Raw genomic sequence first — 23,544 nt, forward strand, 5'->3', positions numbered from 1 at the left:
TATACTAGAAGCAACACAATTCCTGCAGAAGTCTTGCGAAGAAACAAAGAAAAATCAAACTGACTCTATGTAAAGTGAAAACCAAGCAGAGTAGAGCGAAATTTATCAAATCATAACCTGAAGCTTGTTTCAACCCTACAAAGATCAATGCAACGGACAAACCTCTGAGGAAGGTGTAGCAAACATGTTAGGAGGTGGAGACATATAGATTTCTTCCTTCAAATCCCTATGTAGAAAAACATTTTTCACGTTCATTTTTCAGAGAGACCACCCTTGTTACGTAATAGGTGCCAAGATAGTCTGTACAATAGTCATTTTGGCAACAGGTGCAAATGCCTCCTCATAATCAATACCATACTCTTGTCGATTCCTAAAGGCCACAAGACAGGCCTTATATCGATCCAGTGACCTATCAAACCGAAACTTGATTGAGTATACCCATTTACAACTAATATTTTTGACACTTGAGGGACAAGTCATAAGATCCCAAGTGTGATTTTCTTGGAGAGCTTGGATTTCTTCTTATATGGCCTACTGCTAATATGCTTGAGTGATTTCCTGAGTATAAGAGTGAGGAACAAAAACAGTGTTTAGAGTGGCAATAAATGAGGTATGAGAAAAACCATACCTATATGGTGGATGTGTAACCTGGGTGGAGCGTCGAAGTGTAGGAAGCGTATAATCAGATGACAGATCAATGTCTAAAATAGGCGTTGAAGAAGGACATCTATGATACATCACTCATAGTTTAAATCGCTTAATAGAAGAAGATGCATCATCAAAAGCAGGTAGAAGAGTAATAGGAGGATCAAAAATAACTTGAGATTGAAAAAAAATACTAATTTTCAAAGAAATCAAATTCCAGGAGATTCAGAATTTGTTCGCATGAGCATCATAACAAACAAATTCTTTCTGAGTAGGGCTATATCCTATAAAATCACACGTGACAGACTAGGCAGCAAGTTTGTGACAATCAACAAGTGACAAGTGAACAAATCAAACATACCTAAAAGTATGGAATGATTGATACTTTGGAGATATGTCAAATAATAATAATAATAATAATAATAATAATAATAAAAGGAGAATCATAATTTAAAGTGGCAATAGGCAAACAATTGATCAAATAAACAGTAATAGATAAAGCTTCTACCCAGAACTTAGAAGGTACAAACAAATCAATCAGAAAAGTACGAATGACATCTAAAAGATGGCGATTCTTACGCTCAACGACTCTATTTTGTTAAAGGGTATAAGGACAAGAATGCTGGGAAATAATATGTTTTTGCTGAAGATAAGCCTGAAAGGAATGCGACTTGTATTCCCCCCTGAGTCGAAGCGTAAGGTTTTGATATAAGTACAAAACCGTGTCTCAACAAGCGTAACAAATTTTTGAAAAACAGTGAGCACATTAGCTTTAGAACGAAGAAAGTAAATCCAAGTAACTCGATTATAATCATTGATAAACATCATAAAATAACAATACTGACCGTAGAAAATAATAGGACTGACACCCCAAATATTAGTATGCACAATCTCAAAGAAAGTAGAAGCACAATTACCATGCATAGGAAAAAGATAATGTTTTACTTTTACCAAGACGACAAGCAACACAATTAAAAGATGCAAGAGATGAAGAAAATGAATATTTATTGCCCAAAAGACTATGTTTCAAAAGATGAGTCAAAACAACAGAATTAGGATGACCTAATTTCTTATGCAATACTTCATTATTATTGGAAATAACTGTACAAGCAAAAGAAACAACATCAGGAGTAGAAAATTGTAAAGGAAATAGACATCCCGCTTTAGACTCCTTTGCAATCACCATCCCAGACACCTGATCCTACACAAGATAACCACCAGGAGAGAAATGAGCGTCGCAGTTATTATCCACCAATTGGCCAAAAGAAATCAAATTGGTAGATAAACTAGGAGAGACAAAAACATTTCAAAATTATGAACCTAGAGTACTAATAACAGTAATAAAAAGTGTACCACCATCAACAATCTGAATAATTTATGTGCCTCCATACTTATGAACATCATGGAGACCCATTGTACTACCAGTCATTGCACTCGAATTAACAATCCAAGAAGAAATGGAGGTAAGATTTGTACCTTGTAGGCCTAAAGCCAAAAAAGTAGACACAATCATTTGCCGGACCATGACCGGTGTTAGGGGTGATCATTTTCGATTTGGTTCAGTTTTTATCAAAAAAAGTAACAAAACTGTTCTCTTTTTTTTTTTAATCGGAACCAGTTCAAACAGACTAGTTTTAATTCGGTTATTTTAGAATAAAAATCGATTCAAGTTTGGGATCAGTTCAATTTTTTTGGTTTCAGACTTATAAAACCAAAACAGAACCGGTCGGTTTTTAAAAAAATTTAATCAGTTTTTTTAACAGTTTGGTTTTTTCAGTTTTTTTTTTAAATTTTCTTAGTTTAATCAGTTTTTTAATTTTTTTACTCACCCTTAACAAGCGTGAGAACAGAGTAATTAGAGCTTAAAGCGGGAGGGCAGAAAAAGACAAGGATTGAACAACAGCTTGAAAGGCTTAGGATTGACAATTTTGAGGCCGCACGTTACAATTTTGACAACAGAAGATCTTTGATTCTCATTCCATCATTAGTTTCTTGCTAAATGAAGTAGAGACAGGCACGCTACGAAATCCCTCAATGATGCAAAAAGAGAGGATTTATTCTGTAAATTCTGTTGGCCTGAAAATGTAAAAGTTCCTTTCAACTTCAAACCAAATTGTTTTAACAACACAGCAGTCGAGAAACAAGTCATTCATGGATTCATCAGCTCGTTTTGCAAAGAACACAAGTACTAGGCTACCAGCTCTGCCTCTTTTTCTAACCTGTTTAACTTTAAAAGACAACATGTTGAATATCTTCAACAAGGCTCAAAGACTGTGCGTTTTGGGATGGAAGCAGATCCTCAGGATTTTATATCACAGCCATCATTATCATTTACATCATGCATATATTCATGCAAAAGCATCCAAATATTAAAATTATCCCTCATGCATTAAAACATATCCATCAAACACGTTCTCCCCATTTTGTCATCAACGAAAATAGGGGTAAAACGCTTCATAATGCATAGCTACATAATAAGATTTCAGCAAATCCTAAAGAGTGCTAAAAAATAAACACGACTTAAGACCTACTTCAAAGAAAACATAATTATCGTCAACTAGCACCCAGAACGTTATGAAATGTAAGTAATTAAGCTTCCAGGCTGATCAGTTTCGGGTGAGACTGAGCCAAATTTTAATTTTTCTTAGACCTAGCTGGAGGAGTCCTCTTGTCTTCCTGAGAAATTCAGCAACTTTATCAGAAATCTTTTTGATGGCGGCCTTCATTTCCTCCACATCAACTGTAAGTTCCCGCATAAGTTGTGTCAGTTCACGAAAAGTCTCTTGAGCCTCATTTTCTGCATCTGCACCTGTTGATACTAAACAAGAACCTTCAGTGTCGCTTTCGCTTTCATGTGGAGATCAGGACCATTCTTCCGCTGTGCTAGGTTTCCTTGGGGAAGTCTTAGGACCTGGCATATTTCGTGAGGATTTGGTGAAAATTTTGTTAGATTTGCATGTAAACTTGAAGAAAATCAGAGAGAGTAAGAAGCAGAAGCGCAAAAGGAAGGAAAATAAGAAACTAGCTAGGGCTTTAAAGAGAAATTAAAACACCTCACTTGTATATAAAAGATAGTAACTAATGGCATGCCAGTTAACCATTCGTTCCTACAAAAGCTTATCGATCATCCAAAGTGGCTGCAGCCAGCTCAAATGTTTATCTCCCAAGAACTTGCCTAGGCAAGACATGCATGATCCTGAGCTGTAGATTATTATGGAAACACTAAATTTATTATAGTTTGAACTCGTATAAGCCGATCAAAGGTATGCATGCAGTATATTATACATCACAAAAAAGAAAACCCATTCATGGGATTGCATCATGGTTGAAAAAGTTCAGGAGAGGCCTCTCCATCCCTGAATTTCCCCAGAAAACCAAGATATATAACTATTTTTGGATTTGCACTCACAAAACCTGCAAGCCTTCAAATTATGTATGAACTCTGACAACACTTTCTCTGCGTTAATTCTCCTTAGTGGCCACCAAAAGTGATCATATGCAAACTGCAATTTGGGCTCTGCTAGGATCTGTACTTGTTGAAACGGTTTTCACTCGCCAGTCGCCACAAATCAAAAGCCTCAACATATTTTAGAGGCTGCAGAGTCTCAATTAATATTGAAATGCGGATTTATGTTCTTTTAATTAGTTATATTTGTATATATATTTTAATAAAGATATCATAAGCAAGCAGTTGCTGTGGTGTAGTGGTTATCACGTTAGTCTTACACACTAAAGGTCCCCAGTTCGATCCTGGGCAGCAACATGTATTTTTATGCTCCCCTAATTCTCAATTAGACACTATACTATACATGAGATAACACTTTATAATATTTCCTACAAAATACCAACAATCCATTTCAAAATTTGCCATTTTTTCATGAGAAAAGAAAAGCTGATAGCAAATTTTATCTTGTAATTTATTTTTCATTTATTAAATATTTTCACCTTTTTTTTTATCTAAAATAATGTATTTTCTTTGTGTTAACAAAATTAAAGTCAGATCATTGTAATTTATTAATGATTATTTTGAAAGCTAATGCATGTAATATTGCTGTGGCAAAAAATTAACAATTGATCTGGTATTCTGGGTAGAAAATTAGAAAATACAAAATAATAAGAATAAGAATTACCTTATATAAAAACATATTAAAATAATAATATTTTTTTAACATTAATATATCATAAAAAATTATTTTAAAAAATAAAAAATATTTAAAAATACTTTTTAAATGCAAAAACAAATACTGCCCAATTTAATGTACATGAAACTCGTCCCTTTGTATCAAATAATAATTGTATATAAACAAAAACCTATCTCACTTCTTGTAAGAGCTCTTTTTTGCCCATGGCACACAAATTCTCAGGAGGTATTACTTCGTTTTCCCACATGATGAAAACCACCACCACGAGATCCCCAAAAAACTATATTACTGGAAAATCAACCTAAGATGACCCAAAACACTCTTACATCGAGGAACCCGATATTGTATATGTAGCATGTTGCACATGGCTTTAGCTTGTTTTTCTTTTATCGAAGTTGTCATGGTCGCAAACAAACAGATAACATCTGCGGTGCTACTTTTGACCACGAAGAAACTCTCGCATGTTCATGTGAATTTCTGCCTTCACTACAACCCGCATTTTCTTTGAATCCTCCCACAGCAAACCATTCCACTCCCGTGCAAAGTCACAAGCAGCCTCAAATGTATCCTAACAGGAAAATAAACAAACTCTTAACAGAACAGAACATGAAGAGTCATGACAAAAAAAAAAAGATAAAAAGGGAAGCTTAATATTTACCCTAGATGGAAACTCGTCATAGAAATGCGAGGGCGTTATCTCAACCCTGTTCAGATCTGCTTCCCACAATCTAATCTGTCAGAGAGAAAAAAAGGGTGGAAAAGCATGAGGAAAATCAAACAAAATGTAAATCCTTTACACACATCATATGGAGAACACCACTGATTAATAGAAGAGCAAAGCCAATTTTGCTTTCGATGGAATGCCAGAGAGTACAGATTCACGACTTCAACTAGTGAAAGAAGCCAAACTTTTTGTGTTGAGTACTTATTTGAACTTATTGATAGGATGACCTGATCAGTGACATTTTCAGGAACTGATGGTAATCTCTCTGCCACACGAGGATGAGCATTCTGCTGAAGAAAAGAAATTATCTGCAAAAGAAATGTTGCATCAGTTAATTGAACCAGAATTGCTTCCAAAGTTAACAAATTAGAAACAGAAACGAAAACAAGATTCCTTAAAAAATGAAACAAGGATGATAACATGCTAGTGTTGCAAACCCCCCCCCCTCTATTTTTTCAACATATTTCAGCTTTATTTATAAGATTCTCATGGATGCATGCTAACACAATTCATTCAAATGCATTAACATACTTTGGGGAAAAATTATTGGAAATTAAAACTCACTTGGTCAGATGTGATGCCATTTTCAAAGGCTGTATACAAACTTTCTTTTGTTATTGCTCCAACTATAAGGTTTGGAAGTTGATATTCTATCCTGCATACATAGAAGACAACAAATTCTATTACAAAAACAACATTTCAGAGTTCTCCTAGTTTCATTTACATGCAATGATTCCAAGAAACAGAACTTCTCAGCAGAAAACAATTCTTTCCAACAAAAGACCAGGAAAGTTAGCATGAAGTGGGCTTCCATACTTCGAGAAAAGACGTAGAATTTCACAATGAAGCTTTGATGATGAGTACGCGTACAACCTAAAGTTGGTTTCTACAACAACATATCCCTGAAAAGAAGAAAAGAAATGTAATTAGAGACAACAAAAGTTAAATCCAGCAAGTTTCCTATTCAAATAATTCATGGCTACACTCTATGGGAAAACAGGAGGATGTCCAGCCACAGTCCTCAGGTTTAAGATATACAAATGGTAGATGACACTTTGGCTCTGATCTAAGTTATTTCAAAAGAAACAAAGCTAATTACAACAGATCAAGATGATATAACCAATTAAATCATGCATGCCTATTTAGAATATATGTGTACATCTCAAGCAATAGTACCATTCACCCAAGCAAGAAGCTATTGAACCTCTAGCTTTTTAAATATGAAATTAAGTATGAAAAAGAAATATAGTTGCCTTAGTGTACTCCCAAACAACAAGAGACAAAGTTGAAGGAGATAGTAAAAAAAGATCAACACAAGCCCTATAGCTTCAAGGGAACGAATCATATGGGAATTCAAAATCCACATTGACCAGATAATGAAGCCGCCTTCTTATTTTATAATAATGCAAATACTAGAAGCAAATTTGAATGAAGTTTGAGGGTTTTGACTAGCTTCTTTTGAACAAAGAGAATGTATTCAATTTATACTCACTAACATATCCATCTTTATGATTGAACCAACATTGAAATCATACAGTGGTATACATGATAACAATCACCACGAAAAACATGCCAATCAAAATCATTAGAGAACCAGCAAACCACAAATAAATAAAGATAAAATCCAGGCATTCACATTTCATTTATACACTTCACATCAAGCATACCTGTTTCCGTGATGATGAATCTGTTAAGCTCACTGAAAGATTCGTAGCCAATTTAGTAGGTATAAACCAACTCTCTTTCCTTCCCTGGAAATATAAATATAAATCAGAAGTGCAGCACAGTAATACCTATTATCTTCAAGGTGATTAGCACATTGAGAGCCCACAATAGCCCAAACTAGAATAACCTGCTGAAGTTTAACCAATCCCAATTCTGCAAGGTCCTTGATAGTATTTCTCTGAATCTCAGTCAATGTATTGATATTATATGCCTAAATCATGACGAAGAAGAAAATATAACGAAGTAAGAAAATATAACACTATCCAAAAATAGATTATGATAAGATGTGGAAACAGTGCAGTAGCAAATTTTAACCAGATGACTGTTCATCATGTGAATCAAATAATACTGCCAGATAACAGATACCAATAAAAAAGAATGTTCAATACCTCGCCAGTGACATGAAAGCTAAGCTCCAGAAGAAAAGAAATCAGATCCGCAGGATCTGTACCTCTCTCCTGAACCAAAAGGCAGAGGGCTTAATACAATATGAGATAAAGAGTATATGCCAAGTTGCAGAAACCCAGATATCTATACAAAAACAAACATAGTATTAAACTCTATCTTATCTCAGAAGAAATATTACAAGTCAGATGAAACAAGCCAAGCTAATATCTATCTGTTGTTTTGAGAGCTTCCATAAGTCAACACAATCATTGGCAGCTTCAATCTAAGCCATTTTGGTTAACAGGCTAAAGGCAACCTGGTGATGTACTGGCAAGCAAGCAGCTAAAAAGAGATGCTGGAAAGGAGTTTGGATCGTTTATTGCCCTACATTCATAATTTTCATTTGAAAAAAAAGGGTCTAGTCCAAATTGCATCAAGATTCTAAAACAAATGATCAAATGCTATATAAGATTCCATGTTACAATGGTTTTAAATTTTTTACATCCAAGTTCTTCAAGCATCTCCTGAAGACATTGATATACAAGCAAGTTGGATGTACATAACGGAAACAATCAGAATTCTGATGCTGGTGAGGCAAAAATCTACAGAAAGAACAGTTTAAAGGAATTTAACAAGTCCATACCTCAGAATTAGTGATATATTCTCTGATGATGTACCACAGCTGAGCATTTGTATCCATCAGCTGCAATCACACACATTCAAAGAATTGAACATGCCAGTAACAAACCATAAGAAGTGCAATTTACTTGTGATTAACATGATACATACCAAAAACTGAAAACCACCCTCAGTTAATCTTGGAGCATCTCTATCCCTGCACGCAAGGCAGGTACATAGCATAGCACAAGTCAGGTACTTTATTCAGGATTCCCATTGTCTAAATAGACAAAAGAAATTAATTCCTCAATTCAAGGCAAACACCTCTGAGACAAAAGACCCCGCTGAAAAATTTTCATCATGGAAGAGCTCAAGCTAGATGGCTTTTCTGCTTGGCCGGAGCTTATAAGTAGCAGCAAAAAACACTGGTTTAACACAATGGCAAGTCAAAAGTGAGTAGTCTAATCATGAGTCTGGTCACAAACCAACACAAAAAGTCAGTTATAGTGATTCATATAGTGGTGGTTACCATGGCAAATAGGAACTAGAATACAGTTTCCTTAAACACACAAGTGCAAACGAGACCGATAATGGAAACACATAGATGAAGTTCCCACCTCCCATTGTTCAAGTGCATAGGTATCTAATTCCTCCAAGTTAGGGAGTTTTACAACTGCAGCCATTGTTTCCCTTGGCAAAACTCCACTGCAGTATCCAAGATTCAATTATTATTACGAAGAGCAACACAAGAAAATGATACAAAAAACACAATGTTCAATGTATCCAAGCAACATAATGCCATAAATCAAATAGATAACAAACAGTAACAAATTGGCAAACGCACGAGAAACTAACAACAAAATATTAATATTTTTTATTTTACACTTTACCTATCAAGAAAAGAATGGAGAAAAAAAAATTAATAACTTGAAAATAGGCAATATCTATGAAGATGCTTCAAATGCAAATCTAAGACTTACCCATTTGTTAAATGCTTTCGTAGATTAGCCTGAAACGTCTGGTTTAATTTATAACTACTCTCCCTTTTCCTGCCAGTAAAAGGCAAACAATATCAGAAAGAGCACCTCTAATTTCACCCCAGAAAAAATCCACCATAAAGATTTCATCCATCGAATGAATGAATGAATGGGGTCCCGGTAGTGGGTCCCATAAATCTAATCCCAGAAATATTTATGAGTGAGAATTACCTACCATTATCACATTATTGTCATTAAAGCTCCCATACAAACAATACAATAACAGCATAAAATGAAGGGAAAAGTCTAACTCCAAGAAATTTACAGAAAGCAGAGATTCTGATTTTGATTTCGGTTCTTACTTGTCAGAAACTTCAATAAAAATTCTCAACTGAATCAACCGATCAATAGCAACTCTATGTTTGGTGACCCCATCAGCAAGCACCCATTGCTCCAGCAATTTACCTGATACTGGGCCGTCAAAAAACAAAATTTGTACTACATATTTCTTCGCTAAAGGCGGCAACGACCTAACAAAAAAAAACCACACACCAAAACAGCTATCATTTACTGATTGATCAATAAATAAATAAACATACAAATAAAAAAAAAAAAAACCTGAGTATGGCTTCGCAGATGAATGCGTTTTGATAGAGCCTGTCGAGTTTCATGGCTGGTAAGGAAGCTACCATGTCCATGAAATTCTTTGCAATGATTCTCACTTGAGGCATTTTGATTTTTAGGGTTTCTAATTGAATGGGGGTTTTGATTTTGTGATTTTTGTACTCGTGTGAGTCAGTACTGAAAGCAGTGTCGTTTTGGGGGATTTTTTTCTCTTTGGTTCTGGTGCTGTGTTAACTGCGTGGTGCTTTTTGATCGTAGCAGGGGAGTGGGGACTTTCTATATATAGAGAGAGAAGGGATGGAGACTATATACTAGTTCTTGTAAATTCTGTAATATTCCACTTAGGTCCCTCATTTTTTAAACTTTTCTGAATAGTACCTGCCGTTTCCAGAAATCCCTAGTTGGTCTTTTCTGTTAAAAATAGCTAATCTTTTGGAATTTTTGTTGAGAATTTATAGACTTTTTAGGGATTTTTGTGGAATGCTATCACAAGTATGGGGGGTTCTGGGGAGGAAAAACGTAAGAGAATTTAAAAAAAAAAATGAAAAGAAATAGACATCACTTAATGACAATAAAAGTAGTGTATCAAAACTTTTTTAAAAAATAATAATAAAACACTGGGATTAATATCTATAAGAGTTTGGATTCTACTCAATTTTTTTAAAAAATAAATTAAATAAATTTGATGTAATTATATTAAAAATAAAAAAATATTATTTTAATATATTTTTAATTAAAAAAAAAAAACTTTAAAAACTATTGATTGGAAGGAGCTTGGTTGAGCAAGACATGGATTTTGACCTTGGTAACTCCTCGAAAGACATGGAGCTAATTGCTAGTGAATCCTCCCTCCATTCTTCACCTGAAAATGATCTGCTATAACTGGATTGAAGAGGAGGGATTAATCTTCCTGACCAGCGACAGTATACATGGCAAAAGTTAGTCCAAATCCCTCGAAATACTTGTCAAAGCTAGATGCTAAAAGTCCATCTTTCAGCTCAGCAAGCTACTCATTGCTGTAGTTACATCAAAAGCATGATAAAAGAGGGCACAGTGAAAATCACTGCTATCTCTGCTAAAGCTTTAGCCGATCCTCCACCGTTCTCACATCTGTTTGATGAAATAAACAGAATCCTGGTGTGTTTTCTCTCTCAAATCTTGGAGAATACATTTTTAACCTATGCAGCGTCCAAAGTAATCTATGCATGTATGTGTCAGCAGCAAAATTGAAAGGTTATCAACTCTACAGTTAAGTTATCCAAGCTATCCTATCAAAAATCTGGAAAACCAGATGTCAAGTGTTGTGAACCTTCAGGCACCGAACAAGGGACAGAAGAGGGACCAAAACTGTAAGCTTTTCTGCAAACAGAAAAGGGGCCCAGGAACCGGAAAGATCCGAAATAAGAATCTTCGATCAGACTATTTAGTTAACGGTCTCTTTTCTTCCCCTGTCTTTTTTGTCGCTACGCAGAAGTGCACGGAACATCTTCAGTAGGTTCACCATGCTTGACAGCTTGTGGAGGTCGTTTCTGAACAGGGGGTGGTTTCTCAGAAGGGGGAGGATTGCATGGCCTGTTTGGACGAGCCTTATCAACTTCCCCTGGGTGAATCTCAAACTGCAACAAACAAAGTAACACCATTGCATGAAAAAGAAGAAAAAAGAGACTTTTCACAGGACCATTTGAATTGGTTGTAAACCTTTAGAGAAATAATATAATCTGCAAAAATGTCATTGTGGTCTGCAGTTACCAAATACCAACCTATGATCCACATTGATAAGTTTTGGAGGCATAATGTGAGAGGAAAAATAACAGAGAGGGCCTTCCTCTAGAATAAACTTACTGAGATCCACTAAGTAAAACAAGATGGCATACTTGTCATAGCATGTTTCAGCATCATGTTCACTTACAGAATAAAACAGGGTTTGATGCATCCCACTGAACTATTAATTTAACACCAGGTGAAATTCATATTGTTCCCATCAAGCAAAAGAAAATCTTTTAACTACCACAAAAATGTTTGCCAGGAAGCTCTCTACATAACACAGAGTAAATGATTCGTCCATAACAGAGTAAATGATTCATGCGGAATAATATATTACTGTCCCATAAATTCAGAACTCATGGGAGTACCTTCAAATACAAATATTTACATGAATCTAAAGAAAAAAATGGCTTTCAATGCAACAAAAGACTTTACTTGTGAGAAGAAACTCACCTTGTAACCACAACCAGCTTTACAGGCTTTGAAACATTCCTGTATACAGGAAGAGATCAATGAAAAGTAAGTACTAATCATTTATTTAACCACAGAATCATTAACTACAAGCACGTGTAAGTTAAGTCACACCTCAAAATTCAACCAGGTATAACCTTAATTATATAGTTTATAAATTACATTAGTCAATTCAAAAACCCATCTTAATAACATGAAACTATACCATTTTCTAATTTCAAACAAGGTTTAAATGAATCCTAGAGTGGATAAATATGGCAGAAGTGCTTAGTAACATAAAGCACTGGATCCGTCTCTTATAGCAACTTCTATGTGGCTTAGGCAATGCTCATCCTCCATGATCCAGTAAGCAGCCAAAGAGTTATTGCAATATACAGTAAGAGATATCGTTGCAAAGCAGTGACAATTTCTACGTGGCTGGGAGATCAGAGGCAGGATGTAGGGTGGACTGCCATTTGTCTAGGTCCTTATAAACCTCCCCAAACTCTAGTGGTTGAAAGACCTGAAAGTTGGTGAACTGTATATCCCATTCAGGCTTCAATCATGATTTTTCATTATTGGCCAGAAATAAGTATACCATACTGACCCCAAATGAAGCTATTTAACTAATTGCCGATGGTCTTTGACCATTACTGACAACAGTAGACTTGCCAATTTCTACATTCAAAGAACTCATATCCACCCCTATAGTACAACAATCATTTTTTTTTTCCTGGCAGACAAATCAAAGCAGCAAACAAAATTTTTATACTTCAAGAAGAAATTCATTGAAGATAAATATTTTTAGTTTAAAATTCAAATAAAACTTGGAGGCCTGGACCGCCCCTGTGGATTGGGAACTGACAAAATTGAATGATTGTCCCGCCAGGTAGCTTCATGTTAAGTCTTCTTTAATATAAATCACATAACAATCAAAACAGTCTGAAATTTCCATGTGAAACAATGATAGAAAGTGTGAAAACAAATAAAAAATAGAGCACGTTCAAAGACAATATACCTCAGAGTAACTGGCTGATCCAGGAGATCGGTCAATGTATGCAGTCCACTGCCGGTCCTTGAGTACAGGGTCCTTGTAACATATTTCATTGCACTCGTCCAAACCTGAAAATCCAACAAAAGTAACATTTAGAGATTAAATTATCCACAAACAACATCAGGATTTTTCGAAAGCTTCCCCTTGATTTTGGCAAGTCAACTTTCAAGCTATAATATAGGCACGGTCTCTTATCGTGTATCAATTTAATAAATTGAAATACCATGATGAAGAATTGCCTAATCCATTTTTTTCGATAAAAGAACCATACTTAAATCCAATCTATTTAGTCATTGAAGAGAAAGTTGATTCCTGACTTAATGGAACTTGGAAACCATGAAGTCCAGTAGCGTAAACTCTCAGTGCTACTCCAGCACAATATATCCACAAACTACAACTCCCAAACTAAAGTACCACAAATTTACACCTAAAACAATCTTTAAGCAAAAATGGCAACAAAGCAGATGACAACTCACAATCTTCCCACGTCTCCCCATCAGTGCCGCAGCCCTTCTTGCAAAATACTCTCCCTGTGAAAATCTATGCCACTGATTAAACTGATCAAACCAATAGTTTTACATTAGAGAGATAACAATATCTATTCAGAATTATCCATTGGCAAGAAATTCAAAGCACGCACAACTTTACTTTCATATTCTATGGTGTAATTCAAACAATCAGACAAGCATAAGCCAGACAGGAAAGGAGGTTTGCTATGTACCTACCTTTTTTAATGGAACAAAAGAGCATAGAAGCTGCCCTCTCCAACACCAATAATCAAGAACTACCCATTTAATCACAATAAAATTAACAAAAACAAGCTTCCTTCTAATTACTTATTAAAATATGGTCAAGGAGTTGTGTTCCACTTCTAGGGTTCGGGCCTTAGGGTTCCTTTGGTGGTGCGATGATGTGTGTTTGAAACTGCGTTTTGTCACAGCCAAAATTTCAACACACGCCATAGTTTTGCATGGTCCCACTCAAAATTCTCTCTTGAACACAATTTATTGCTTTTTTTCAATCCTACTTTTTCAAACCACAATACTACCTCAATGCCAGACACACACTTAGGGTCAGCATCCACCCTTAAGATTGCTAGAATAAACCATACCGTTGAATAAAAAAAAAATTGTCAAAAGCTTTCCTTTCAAGGATGTTTCTTTCTACTAATGCTAGCTCAATAATCTCAAACAGCATAACATAATAACAGTAGTTCCTTAATCTTTAGTATAATCATGAAATTAAAGGAAAGAAAATAAAATGCAACGTTATTAACAAAGTTCATAAGAATAAGAGATCTAATATGCAATTATTGACAGATAATTCGCAAGGTAACAGCAATTTAAGATAATGGGCAGAGAGAGAGAGAAGGGGTTACAAGGAATCTGCGTGAGAGCTGAGAATTTTTGTGTGCATTGATTGCCACAAGGTTGAGTCCATTGTTCTGGTAGCATCTCTCTCTAACTACAACGCTTTTTCTTTATCTCACTAGCAGGCAGGCAGGGCGGCGATGCCACGGAGGAAGAGGATAACGAAAAAGGGACGAGGAGGTCCCGTTATATATAGATAGGGGTAGTTTGGTCATCTTGGGTTTTATTACAAGGTTTTCGGACCATTCTTCTCCGTTGTGATCGTCCGGGTGTTTTGTGGACACTTCAACTTGCCAACGAAAAACATAGATTTGGTATTTGTTTTTTATTTGAAAATATAATTAAAATTATATTTAAAAAAAAAAACTTTATTTAATTTTTTTATGTTTTCTTTAATATATTATATAAAAATTAATTTTTAAAAAATAAAAAAATATTATTTCAATATAAAAACTGTAATTTTTATTATGCTATTAAACACAACTTTTTAAAAAATAATATAAAAAATGTTCTAGCAAACATTAAAGATAAAAACATTAATAAGAATTTTTTAATTATTTATAATTTTACTATTATTTTTTATTTAATTACTAAAATATTCTTATATTAAATATAAAGCTGAAAATGTAAATTTTAGAGAGAGAAAGGGAAAGATTGCGATTTGGATGCTTGTTGAGCGTGGCGGGAGTAGTGAGCAGAGAAAAATAGAGAGGGAGACAATAGCAAAAGCATTTCTTGAAGACAGAGCTCTCTCTTTCTCCTTCTCCTTCTTCTAGCAAGAACATTTTAAAGCTTTCAACTTTCTCTTTCACACCTCCGCATCCACATTTTCTCATTCTTTATTGCCTGCCCATATGACACCATATTTATTTCCCGATCAAAATTATAATTTTCTTGTTAAAAGGAGTTGAGAATTTGGGATTTCACTGTGAGAAAGAAAAGGAAGAAATCAAGCGACGACGAGGTCTGCAGTCGTTCATGGGTATGCTTTTGGGTTAGGGTTTGAGAGGATCAGACAGTGAAGATCGATTTGGGGTGGCAGTGAAGAGTGGGGTTAGGGTTAGGGTTAGGGTTAGGGTTTTGTAAAGAGAAATTGCTTGGGCTTACAACTAGTCCATTGTTGGGAATAAGTTTTTTGATTAATCCATATAGGTATGCTTATGGGTAACTCATTTCCCAGCCTCAGGATTTTATTCAATAATGTCGAAAAATCTTCACAGCTCCTTTAACAAAATGAAAACCCTGATTTTTTTTTTCCAAGAAATATGGTTTTTAGAAAGAGAGAGAAATCATATGTGTTATTTGATTTTCGATTATTTTGTAAGAATATTAAAAAATATATAGATTGGACTAAAAAAAATATTAACAAAAATGTTAAAACCATGATAAACTCTTTGTCAATGTTATCACACACATTATCAGGTCAATTTTAAATTCTCCTAACCTATTTTTTCGCATAGCCAAAGTCTTAGTATGAAAGTTTTTTTTAATGATTAACAAAAATATAGTTGGGTTTAAAAAAAAAATAAAGATGATATTTAAAAAATATATATTAATATAATAATATATTAAATTGGTTCAAGTTTCAAGTCTTAACTTGTTAAACTTATAGTTCAAATTGAATTCTACTAGTTTTAATATTTATTTTCTTAAACTATTTATTATATAACTATACGATAACAAAAAAAAATACTCATAAAATCGAGTATTAATTCAAATAACAAGATGTTCATTTTAAACTACAATGATTTTATAAAAAGTAAATCAAAATAAATTATCAATTTTAATTTTTAATCAACTTAAGTTAATTTATCAAATCTGCGATCCGGCACATGAATTCCATTGGGTTTGATGTTTTTTTATGAAATTATTACTTAACTATACGGCAACAAAAATAAATCCACATAAAATTAAGCATTAATCAAATATCATGATATCTGTATGAGATAATAACAAACTTATAAAAAATTAATTAAAATTAATTAAATATCGAATGATGGAATTTTAAAAAATTAATAAAATTTTAAAAAAATCAAAATTAAATAAAAATATAATAATAATTTTTCTTTAAAAAAAAACTCAGTTATGCAAGGTTGAGTTACCTAACATGCCCATGTTTTTTAAAAAACACCCAAACAAGTGGGCCTGCAAAGCAAAGTCTCCCTGTATACACCCTTTTTATTTCTGATTCATCTTCAGCGATTAACTATTCAAAGAAAATTTGGTCTTTAACTTCTTGGAAAAAAAAAGTCATTTTCAATATTTTTTTTGTTTGAAAACACCCAAGAAACACTTTAGATGCCTCAATAAAACAATTTGTAATATTAAATTAACATAAATCCATTTAAAAAATAAAAATTAACTCGAATTCACAAGAATTAATCTATTTCTCTAATATAAAATTAAGGTTTAAAATCGCATTAATGAGATTTTTCTTACCAAATAAAACTTGTTGTCATTAAGATCAATATTTTTTATCATTAAAATGTGATCAACCAATGACATTATCTCTCATTTGTTGTTTTTTAAAACCTCTCTAATTTATATATATGAATAAAATATAAATTTAGATCAAAATATAAATAATTCAAACTAAAAAGAATAAAAATAAAATTTGAAAAATCCTATGGGCTACTTTCTTAGAAAAAACGTTGGATTGATAGAAAAAGGATAAAAATAATTTGATTTGATTTTTGTTTTTGCCTTATTGTTAATTTTTGATTCCCTCCTTTTTTAAAAATTTTCAAAAAATAATCAAATTAAATTATTTTTTTCAAATTAGAACATCAACTTAATATTATAATATTTTTTGATACTGTAATAAACTTGTAGAAAATAAATTATTAAACTCATTTTCTAATCAATACAAAATATAAAAAAAAATTGAAAAAAAAATAATGGCAAGAAAAACACTATACATAAAATAAAATAAAATCTTCATTTTTTGCTTTACTATTCGAGTCAGAATGTTTTTTTTTTAAATACGAGCAAGTGAAGCCCATACTAGTCCTGCTGCAGGCAGGCAGGCAGGATTGGAAAAACAAAACACCAAAAGACACTGTTATTTTGTCCTAGCTAGCAGACCAGGGCCCACTCTATTCACAGTTATTTTGTCCTAGCTAGCAGACCAAGGCCCACTCTATTGTCTTCATTCATATCCACTTGTCATCTTCCTATTGGCTTTAATTGGAATCTGAGCTCTTTTCCACTATCAGAGGAACCTAGCAACAAATCAAAAGTTGATCTGCGCCGCACGTGATTGGTCATCACCAACCAAACGCCCTCTAATCTTTCCATTACCTTTTGCTCCCCGGTGCAATAATAAAACCATGCTAATAAGAGTAAGAAAGCCATAGAGAAAGAAGGAAAAAGGATATGGACGATCTTCAATTGCGAGTCTTACCTCTACTAGCACTGCTCGCTTCTCTTCTCTACTTCTTCTACTTTCAGGATTCTCCCACGGTAAGTTCACTTACAGTGATGAAGATGGACTGGCCATACATAGTTGCAGAGATGAAGTTTTTTTTTTACTGAAATGTTGGTTTGCAGCTCTTTGAAAGAAGTGATTGTAGCCTCTTTTCTTATAACCATTACTGGATTATTAGTAAGCGTATTGTGACACCTCGTGGAGTTATTTCCGGTGCAGGTTTGTTTTAATAAATAACGATTCCTTTTTTCTTTCTGGGATTATAAAGTTTTGCTACAAGCTTCTTGACTGCTTTTTTTGTGTGAAAGCAGTGGAGGTAAAGGAAGAGAAAATCGTTTCTATAGTTAAGGAAGAGGATTGGCATGGTAATTTGAAAAGGGGGCAAATAATTGATTATGGAGAAGCTGTTGTCATGCCTGGCTTGATTGATGTGTAAGAAATAGGAATCTGGCTGCCCTGAAGTTTCTTCATTTTGAGATAATATAATCAATTTGAAATGAATATTTGTAAAATGATTGATTATAATATTTGTTGACAGAACACTTCGGCCATGAAGTCTAGTTTGTTATTTTCGCATCAGCTTAGCAGTATCTTATTTGAGTATTAAAGTATATATGAACAAGCGATGAAATAACGACTTTGTAATGATTGCTTCAGGCATGCACATCTTGATGATCCGGGAAGAACTGAATGGGAGGGGTTTCCTTCTGGGACTAGAGCAGCTGCTGCTGGTACTCTCTTTTTCTTGTTAGAATATACTGAATTTGAATTTTCTTATACTAATGTTGTGATCCTCACTGATGTTTGTCAAGAGAAGATGCCTTTTTATTTTTTTCAATATCCCAAATTCTGCACGGTCTAGACTTCTTAAGAATCTCACACAATGTTTATAAATTGTGGCATGGGATGTCAATGGACATCCAGAATCGATTTTTTTTTTGCCTACTTCTTATGGCCAGTTCATCTTCATGCAGTTTGAAACCTTCTGAATTTTATTGTAATGGAATCTTTTATGCCATTTTTTTTTTCAATTATCTCCTCTGTTTCATTGTATTCACTAAGCTTGGCCCTACTATCCATTTACAGGTGGTATTACAACATTGATTGACATGCCTTTGAATAATTTTCCCTCAACTGTTTCTGCAGAAACTCTAAAACTCAAGGTATAAAGTTAAGGGTTGGATTATTATTTTAATATCATCCAGCAATATCAGTGCTTTCAGTTGCAAAGATTAAGCTGCAATCTTATTCTGCTCATTGATTTTCCTACACTATTAGGGAGATTCCCATTCAAGTCCAATTATCCTTGCTTTTTCTTGGGTTATGAAGTTACGGGGTTTTTTTTTTTCCTATATGAGGATATAGTTGACCAACTCCTGGGTTTTGTCCTAATTTTTTTGACATGCATGTGATAGATTGACGCTGCAGAGAAGAACATCTACGTTGATGTTGGTATGCTCCTAAAACCACATCTCAGTTTAAAAATGTTTTAAGGACCTGTTTCTAAGCTCTAATATCACTAGGTTTTTGGGGAGGTCTTGTTCCTGAAAATGCATTCGATGCAAATTCTCTAGAAGCCCTCCTAAGTGCCGGTGCTCTTGGTTTGAAGGTAGGGAAGCATCTTAGGAATTTTATCTGTGATCATTTCTCACGAGCTTTCACTGAACAATATTTCTATGCATTGCAAGATGTTTTCTGCTCGAATTTGAAATCATGTTGTGGTATTCTCCCGTGCAAACATGCTCTCAGTATATAATTTTGGAACTATTTAACAAGTGGCGTGCACTTATCTGCTGCTACAGAATACAAGTGATGCCATATCAATCAGGGTTTTGATGGATTTCGTACTTTGTTAACAGTTTGCAGTTTAGCTAGATACCAAATCAATTTTTAGAGCCTTTGTTTTACTATGCCCATGCATGTGTATTTTCTGTTGTTTTCGTTTATCGAATTATTTATTACTACCTTCCTGTTCTTGTTTTGCAGTCTTTCATGTGTCCTTCGGGGATCAATGACTTCCCAATGACCAATTCCAGTCATATCAAGGTTGGGTTCTTGATGCATGGTTTAACCTCTCTTATAACAAATTTGATCTGGTCAAATAAAATTGTGTTTGGGGTTTGGAACCTATTAGTTCAAATCAAGGCTGCATATCTGTTTATATTATCTCCATTCTTTCAGCAATATTAGATTCTATTTTATGCGTATTAAGCTTTTGTGTTCTGCCTCCATAGGAGGGACTATCTATACTGGCAAAGTACAGAAGACCTTTACTTGTACATGCAGAGATTCCCCAAGATTCTGAAAGCTACTTAGAAGACGGTGAAAATGACCCTCGATCTTATTCGACATACCTTAAGACAAGGCCACCATCATGGTAAGATATTGCTGATGACTTCTTTTTCTGAAGAAGTGAGCGACAAATGAAGCTATATTTTCTTATCTATACTTGGCTTGTGGATCTAAATGATTGCAGTTTCTTTTTTTCTTTGGAAATATGACTAAGACTTTTTGACTTATGAAATAGCATAGAGTTATGCCTTTTCAGATAGTGTCATGATATTATGGCCAATTTTTTCTTGTTCTGTTTGATGCATGCTGTCCTAGATGAAACATTGGAAAAGTTAGAAGTTACATATACTTTCATATTTTCAAAAGGCCGAGTTATTCTGTCATTCAGTGAACGATCAACATTTTCATATATTTTATTTTCAATCTGGATTCAAGATCCTGCTTTTCATCTACATGCTATCAAGAAACAGGTTCCCTGTGGCATCTTCATATGAGCTCATCGTATATGTTTGGTTGGCACTAGGCATGATTTCTACATATGTTCTGCATATATAAGTAGTGACAATATACATTCCTTAACCAGGGAGGAGGCAGCGATTAGAGAGCTCTTGACAGTGTCCAAGGACACTAGGATCGGTGGTCCTGCAGAAGGAGCTCATCTTCATGTTGTTCATTTGTCCGATGCAGGTTCCTCCCTCCAGCTTCTAAAGGTATCATATAATTTTCCATGTACGGAGTGCATGTGCATAAAAATAGAGCCTTGTTGGGGGAGGGATGGGAATGATGCTTGGTTTGCTGGTGGAATTTAGATACAAGTTGAATATATCCAAATTTAATCAAACCAAATCAAATTGCATGTTTTGACGTAGGGTCATCGTTTCCCTTTAGTTGTGTTAAAACAGTTTCATGTCCTTGATAATTGCACATATTTTTTACGATGTCTTTTTCTGTGCTTTTATATAGCAAGCAAAAAGTAATGGTGACAGCGTAACTGTTGAGACATGTCCCCATTACCTAGCCTTTTCAGCAGAAGAGATTAAGGATGGAGACACTCGTTTTAAATGTGCTCCACCAATCCGTGACGCAGCTAATAAAGAAAGATTATGGACAGCTCTACTGGTACTTACAGATTTCAATGTTGCCTTTTCTCTTCACATCACTTTGTCTATGCATGATTTGAATTCTATTTCAGGAAGGTGACATCGACATGTTAAGTTCTGATCATTCACCATCAGCTCCTGATCTTAAACTCTTCGATGAAGGTAACTTTTTGAAGGCTTGGGGTGGCATATCTTCTTTGCAGGTTGGTCTTTCTTTTATTACCAACTCATATAACTGTTTTATTTCTACAATGCGATTACATGTGAAACTCTACTGGTAAACATCCTCGAGATGCAACCTTGTAGTTATACAGAATATTGTCTTACAATGTGCCCGTTTAGAATTTCAACTAGTTGGCCTGTCATCATTGAAACTGGAAATAGTAATATGGTGGACTTGGATTACAGGTTATTGAAGAAGGTTCGAATTCAGAATTTTTGGCTCACTCTTCATGCAGATTTTTTTCCATAAGAACATTCTAATCACCATGAACATTTTATTGCAAATGATATTTCAAATTGAAATGAAGGCAAATATGAAAAAAAGAAGATTAACAAATGGCAGCTCACTTGGTTTACATTCTTGTGCATGAAAAAGAGCTAACCTCTTCCTTGTACACACATCCAAGGATCCTATCATCCTATCATTTCTGGCCTAAACAGACAGCAACTCAAACACTTGCAGTAACCATCACCGGAAAAAAAAAAAACCATGTCAATTGTTAGGATCATAATTTAACCAATGCAAAAGAGAAAGATATTGTTGTCTATAATAGATATGTCTGCTATTTTGCTATCATTTAAGAAACTCATAGGCGTTTTCTTGAGAGCATCTGCAGTTTGTTCTTCCTGTGACATGGTCACATGGACGGCAATATGGTGTAACTCTGGAACAGCTGGCTTTGTGGTGGAGTGAAAGGCCTGCCAAGCTTGCTGGGCAGGATTTGAAGGTAAAGCTTTTCTCGTTCCTACAACTTAACAATGGCAGATGTCAAGGCAAGAAAAATAAGAAGAAAAAAAAAACCAGAGCAAACACATGAGAAAGATCATAACATTGTTTACATTAATATCATCACCTGAAGCTGAACTTCATTTCGCAGGGGGGCATTGCAGTAGGAAACCATGCAGACATTACCGTATGGGAGCCAAATGTGGAGTTTGAACTCAACAATGATCTTCCTGTTTACCTTAAACATCCCGTATGCCGTCGGATTTCTCCACCCTCCTTTCTGATACATTGAACTAATGCTGCTTGTTCTAAATAGTAGTTTTTAGTAAAATGTTTACCATCAATGGGATATTTCAAAGTGAATGGTTGCAGTTGGAAGTTTGCATGCCAAATTGTCAATGATCTAATGAACTTTGCCTAATCACCACAGTAAAATGATTTTACTGTCGAAACCACTAATCACATTTGTGCTGTGCACAGAGTATCTCAGCCTACATGGGAAGCAAACTTTCTGGAAAAGTTTTGGCAACATTTGTCAGAGGAAACCTGGTCTACAAAGAGGGAAAGCACGCTCCTGCTGCTTGCGGTGCTCCTATCTTAGCTACATAATGGGATAAATTAGAACAGTAAGCCCTGTAGTTTAATTTCCAATTTCTTTCTCTCCAAGAGGCCTTTTTTTTATATTTGGGTTTCAGTTTTGAATTTCCTAGCTTCCTAATCTCTTCAAAATGTTGTTCATTTCCCACTCAAGTTCTATCAAGGTGTCTTACTAGCTGTCTGGTGCAATTTGCAGTCCAATTTCATAAACCATATCAGGCACTCTAACTTTTGTGCTTGGATGTGAATACCGTGCTCACAACCTGCCAAGAAAGAATGTGAATACTCCATTGGAGCCGTGTGTATATATAATTGTGGGAATAAAATTGCAGTTTTTTTTTTTTTTTTGAATTCTAAATGGAAATTTAAAGGTATTATTAAAGGATGGATACTCTCAAGATGCTGTAGTTTTAGCCATATATCCTACAAGTCCTTTTCAATTTTCCTTTCATAATTTTCTCTGGAACCGTTCGTGAAAGATTTGATAATGTTGTATACATTAAGGTCATAAAAAAGCAAAAGTTAAATAACACTTAAAACAAACAAACAAACAAACACATACAAGTTGTTTTCAAGAATACAAATAATATAGAAAACGAAAGACGAAAATAATATCAAGGGTCCTAATTAATTCAAAGTTTTATATATAATTATTAATAGCTTAGCTTGGTAGTGGATTAGTTTATATTTTTTTAATTA

General features: G+C 34.4%; 3 protein-coding genes and 1 non-coding gene across 8 annotated transcripts; 2 read left to right on the top strand and 2 right to left on the bottom strand.

The window, feature by feature from the left end:
- The first annotated feature begins 4,335 nt into the window (after window positions 1-4,335).
- TRNAV-UAC (transfer RNA valine (anticodon UAC)) lies at window positions 4,336-4,408 on the top strand. Its single transcript has one exon. It is a non-coding gene; the product is annotated as a tRNA-Val (tRNA).
- Window positions 4,409-4,897: 489 nt separating this feature from the next.
- Window positions 4,898-10,396, bottom strand: LOC118047318 (general transcription and DNA repair factor IIH subunit TFB2). Of its 2 annotated transcripts, XM_035056582.2 has the most exons (15): window positions 9,837-10,389; window positions 9,581-9,748; window positions 9,222-9,290; window positions 8,859-8,946; window positions 8,566-8,666; window positions 8,413-8,458; window positions 8,267-8,326; window positions 7,626-7,694; window positions 7,364-7,447; window positions 7,179-7,262; window positions 6,328-6,413; window positions 6,076-6,166; window positions 5,739-5,819; window positions 5,446-5,520; window positions 4,898-5,355 (listed from the first exon to the last, which is right to left on the bottom strand). In XM_035056582.2, exons 1-15 carry the CDS (start codon window positions 9,947-9,949, stop codon window positions 5,221-5,223), a joined length of 1,350 nt encoding a protein of 449 aa, XP_034912473.1. In that variant the 5' UTR covers window positions 9,950-10,389; the 3' UTR covers window positions 4,898-5,220. The 2 variants fall into 2 exon arrangements, with proteins under 2 accessions (XP_034912473.1, XP_073264826.1); XM_073408725.1 differs by lacking the exon at window positions 7,626-7,694 and having other exon boundaries at window positions 9,837-10,396.
- Window positions 10,397-10,781: 385 nt separating this feature from the next.
- On the bottom strand, window positions 10,782-14,881 carry LOC118047320 (uncharacterized). The gene is made up of 5 exons (XM_035056583.2): window positions 14,489-14,881; window positions 13,587-13,640; window positions 13,075-13,178; window positions 12,060-12,098; window positions 10,782-11,458 (listed from the first exon to the last, which is right to left on the bottom strand). The coding sequence occupies exons 1-5, from the start codon at window positions 14,562-14,564 to the stop codon at window positions 11,306-11,308; spliced, it is 426 nt and encodes a 141-aa protein (XP_034912474.1). The 5' UTR covers window positions 14,565-14,881; the 3' UTR covers window positions 10,782-11,305.
- Window positions 14,882-17,724: 2,843 nt separating this feature from the next.
- LOC118047317 (allantoinase) lies at window positions 17,725-23,190 on the top strand. 4 transcript variants are annotated; one of them, XM_035056581.2, is made up of 16 exons: window positions 17,725-17,942; window positions 18,030-18,126; window positions 18,219-18,339; window positions 18,565-18,638; window positions 18,994-19,070; window positions 19,323-19,359; window positions 19,431-19,516; window positions 19,894-19,953; window positions 20,142-20,284; window positions 20,783-20,909; window positions 21,163-21,318; window positions 21,392-21,502; window positions 22,139-22,249; window positions 22,400-22,498; window positions 22,729-22,874; window positions 23,000-23,190. In XM_035056581.2, the coding sequence occupies exons 1-15, from the start codon at window positions 17,856-17,858 to the stop codon at window positions 22,855-22,857; spliced, it is 1,515 nt and encodes a 504-aa protein (XP_034912472.1). In that variant the 5' UTR covers window positions 17,725-17,855; the 3' UTR covers window positions 22,858-22,874; window positions 23,000-23,190. The 4 variants fall into 4 exon arrangements, with proteins under 4 accessions (XP_034912472.1, XP_034912471.1, XP_073264915.1 ...); XM_035056580.2 differs by having other exon boundaries at window positions 23,042-23,190; XM_073408814.1 differs by having other exon boundaries at window positions 22,729-23,190.
- The last annotated feature ends 354 nt before the right edge of the window (window positions 23,191-23,544 follow it).

The sequence above is a fragment of the Populus alba genome, chromosome 4 (assembly GCF_005239225.2).
Source record: "Populus alba chromosome 4, ASM523922v2, whole genome shotgun sequence".
Taxonomy (NCBI): Eukaryota; Viridiplantae; Streptophyta; class Magnoliopsida; order Malpighiales; family Salicaceae; genus Populus; species Populus alba.

What these genes read in the sequence shown, in the direction of transcription:
- LOC118047318 (XM_035056582.2), bottom strand. Translation starts at nt 9,949, where the DNA reads ATGCCTCAAGTGAGAATCATTGCAAAGAATTTCATGGACATGGTAGCT. An exon ending in CGGGGTCTTTTGTCTCAGAG is followed by an intron (nt 8,459 to 8,565) that starts GTGTTTGCCTTG and finishes CCTTGCGTGCAG; the next exon opens with GGATAGAGATGCTCCAAGAT. An exon ending in ATTCTACGTCTTTTCTCGAA is followed by an intron (nt 6,167 to 6,327) that starts GTATGGAAGCCC and finishes CTATGTATGCAG; the next exon opens with GATAGAATATCAACTTCCAA.
- LOC118047317 (XM_073408814.1), top strand. Translation starts at nt 17,856, where the DNA reads ATGGACGATCTTCAATTGCGAGTCTTACCTCTACTAGCACTGCTCGCT. An exon ending in GAACATCTACGTTGATGTTG is followed by an intron (nt 19,360 to 19,430) that starts GTATGCTCCTAA and finishes TAATATCACTAG; the next exon opens with GTTTTTGGGGAGGTCTTGTT. An exon ending in AAGACAAGGCCACCATCATG is followed by an intron (nt 20,285 to 20,782) that starts GTAAGATATTGC and finishes TTCCTTAACCAG; the next exon opens with GGAGGAGGCAGCGATTAGAG.
- LOC118047320 (XM_035056583.2), bottom strand. Translation starts at nt 14,564, where the DNA reads ATGCTACCAGAACAATGGACTCAACCTTGTGGCAATCAATGCACACAA. An exon ending in AGCTCTCACGCAGATTCCTT is followed by an intron (nt 13,641 to 14,488) that starts GTAACCCCTTCT and finishes AGATTTTCACAG; the next exon opens with GGAGAGTATTTTGCAAGAAG. An exon ending in TGGGGAGACGTGGGAAGATT is followed by an intron (nt 13,179 to 13,586) that starts GTGAGTTGTCAT and finishes TTGGATTTTCAG; the next exon opens with GTTTGGACGAGTGCAATGAA.